We start from the raw sequence: 1,026 nt of genomic DNA, 5'->3' as shown, positions 1-1,026 counted from the left end.
TTCACTTGATCCAGTGAAGACAACTGATGCTAGACAATATTACTGTCAAGCAACAATTTTAGTATTTGGCACTGTAGAGCGTACTAACAGAGATTTAACTGTTAAAAGTTAGCATAGCTCATTTTAGATCATTATTGTTGCATTCTTTTTTATATAGTACCTCCTCCCAGTGTATCAATAGTTGCTAATCCCCCAACTGGTCCAATATATGAGAGTACAAGTTACTTACTAACCTGTACAGCTACAGTAAACACTACAATAGTGAATACACCAGTAACTGCTAGTGTAGCATGGACTGACCCTAGTGGTATATCAATTAATGATACAAGACGTCGAGTGACATATCTAACTGGTAACAGTCTTGTAAGCATGCTATTGTTTCTACCTATTGATACTGGTCTTAATAATGATGGAGGAACATATACCTGTCAAATGATCATCAATTCTGGTAACTCATTAATAGCATCAAGTCAACCTACTAATACTACCCTTGCTGTTACTGTTGAAAGTGAGTTTTATGTTGTAAATTAGTGCTATCATTCCTTTTTCTCTTTTCCTTTTCCCATCTCTGTGTCTTATTCCTTTTCTCTATTTTTATTAGGTCTTCCTCCAATGACAGTAAATTTCTCATCAGTTGGTTCAGTTGAAGTTGGTCAGAGTCTAACTATAACATGTACTGTAACAACAGTTGAGAGATTAGTAGTAACACCAATGGTTACTTTTATTAAAATGAATGATACAGATATGGAAATACTCTCTAACTTAAATAGACCATACAGTATCACAACAGATGATACCAGTTCAGTTACTAACTATACTCTAATACTGGATCCAGTGAGGTTTGAAGATGCTGGAATGTATACATGTATGGCTGAGTTTAATGTAACTGGTTTTAATAATACCAATGATCCTAGCACTGCTACTTATGATTATCAAGAGGATAGTGATACCTTTAATTTAACTGTTGACTGTAAGTTATAAATATTCTGTACAGTAAGTGATAAATTTAATAGTTAATTTTTAAAA

At 33.4% G+C, this 1,026-nt stretch overlaps 1 protein-coding gene across 1 annotated transcript; it reads left to right on the top strand.

Moving 5' to 3' along the window:
• Positions 1–9: 9 nt before the first annotated feature.
• Positions 10–970, top strand: LOC109593605 (uncharacterized; the record flags this gene model as incomplete). The annotated part of the gene is made up of 3 exons (XM_020008610.1): positions 10–107; positions 158–508; positions 602–970. Coding segments are annotated over exons 2-3 (508 nt in total), but the record flags the coding sequence as incomplete, so codon positions are not given.
• Positions 971–1,026: the final 56 nt, after the last annotated feature.

Source organism: Amphimedon queenslandica, unplaced genomic scaffold, assembly GCF_000090795.2.
Source record: "Amphimedon queenslandica unplaced genomic scaffold, v1.1 AMPQUscaffold_644_Cont27338, whole genome shotgun sequence".
NCBI lineage: Eukaryota > Metazoa > Porifera > Demospongiae > Haplosclerida > Niphatidae > Amphimedon > Amphimedon queenslandica.
Note: the sequence above shows the minus strand (reverse complement) of the source record. Positions and strands in the feature narration are given on the sequence as shown.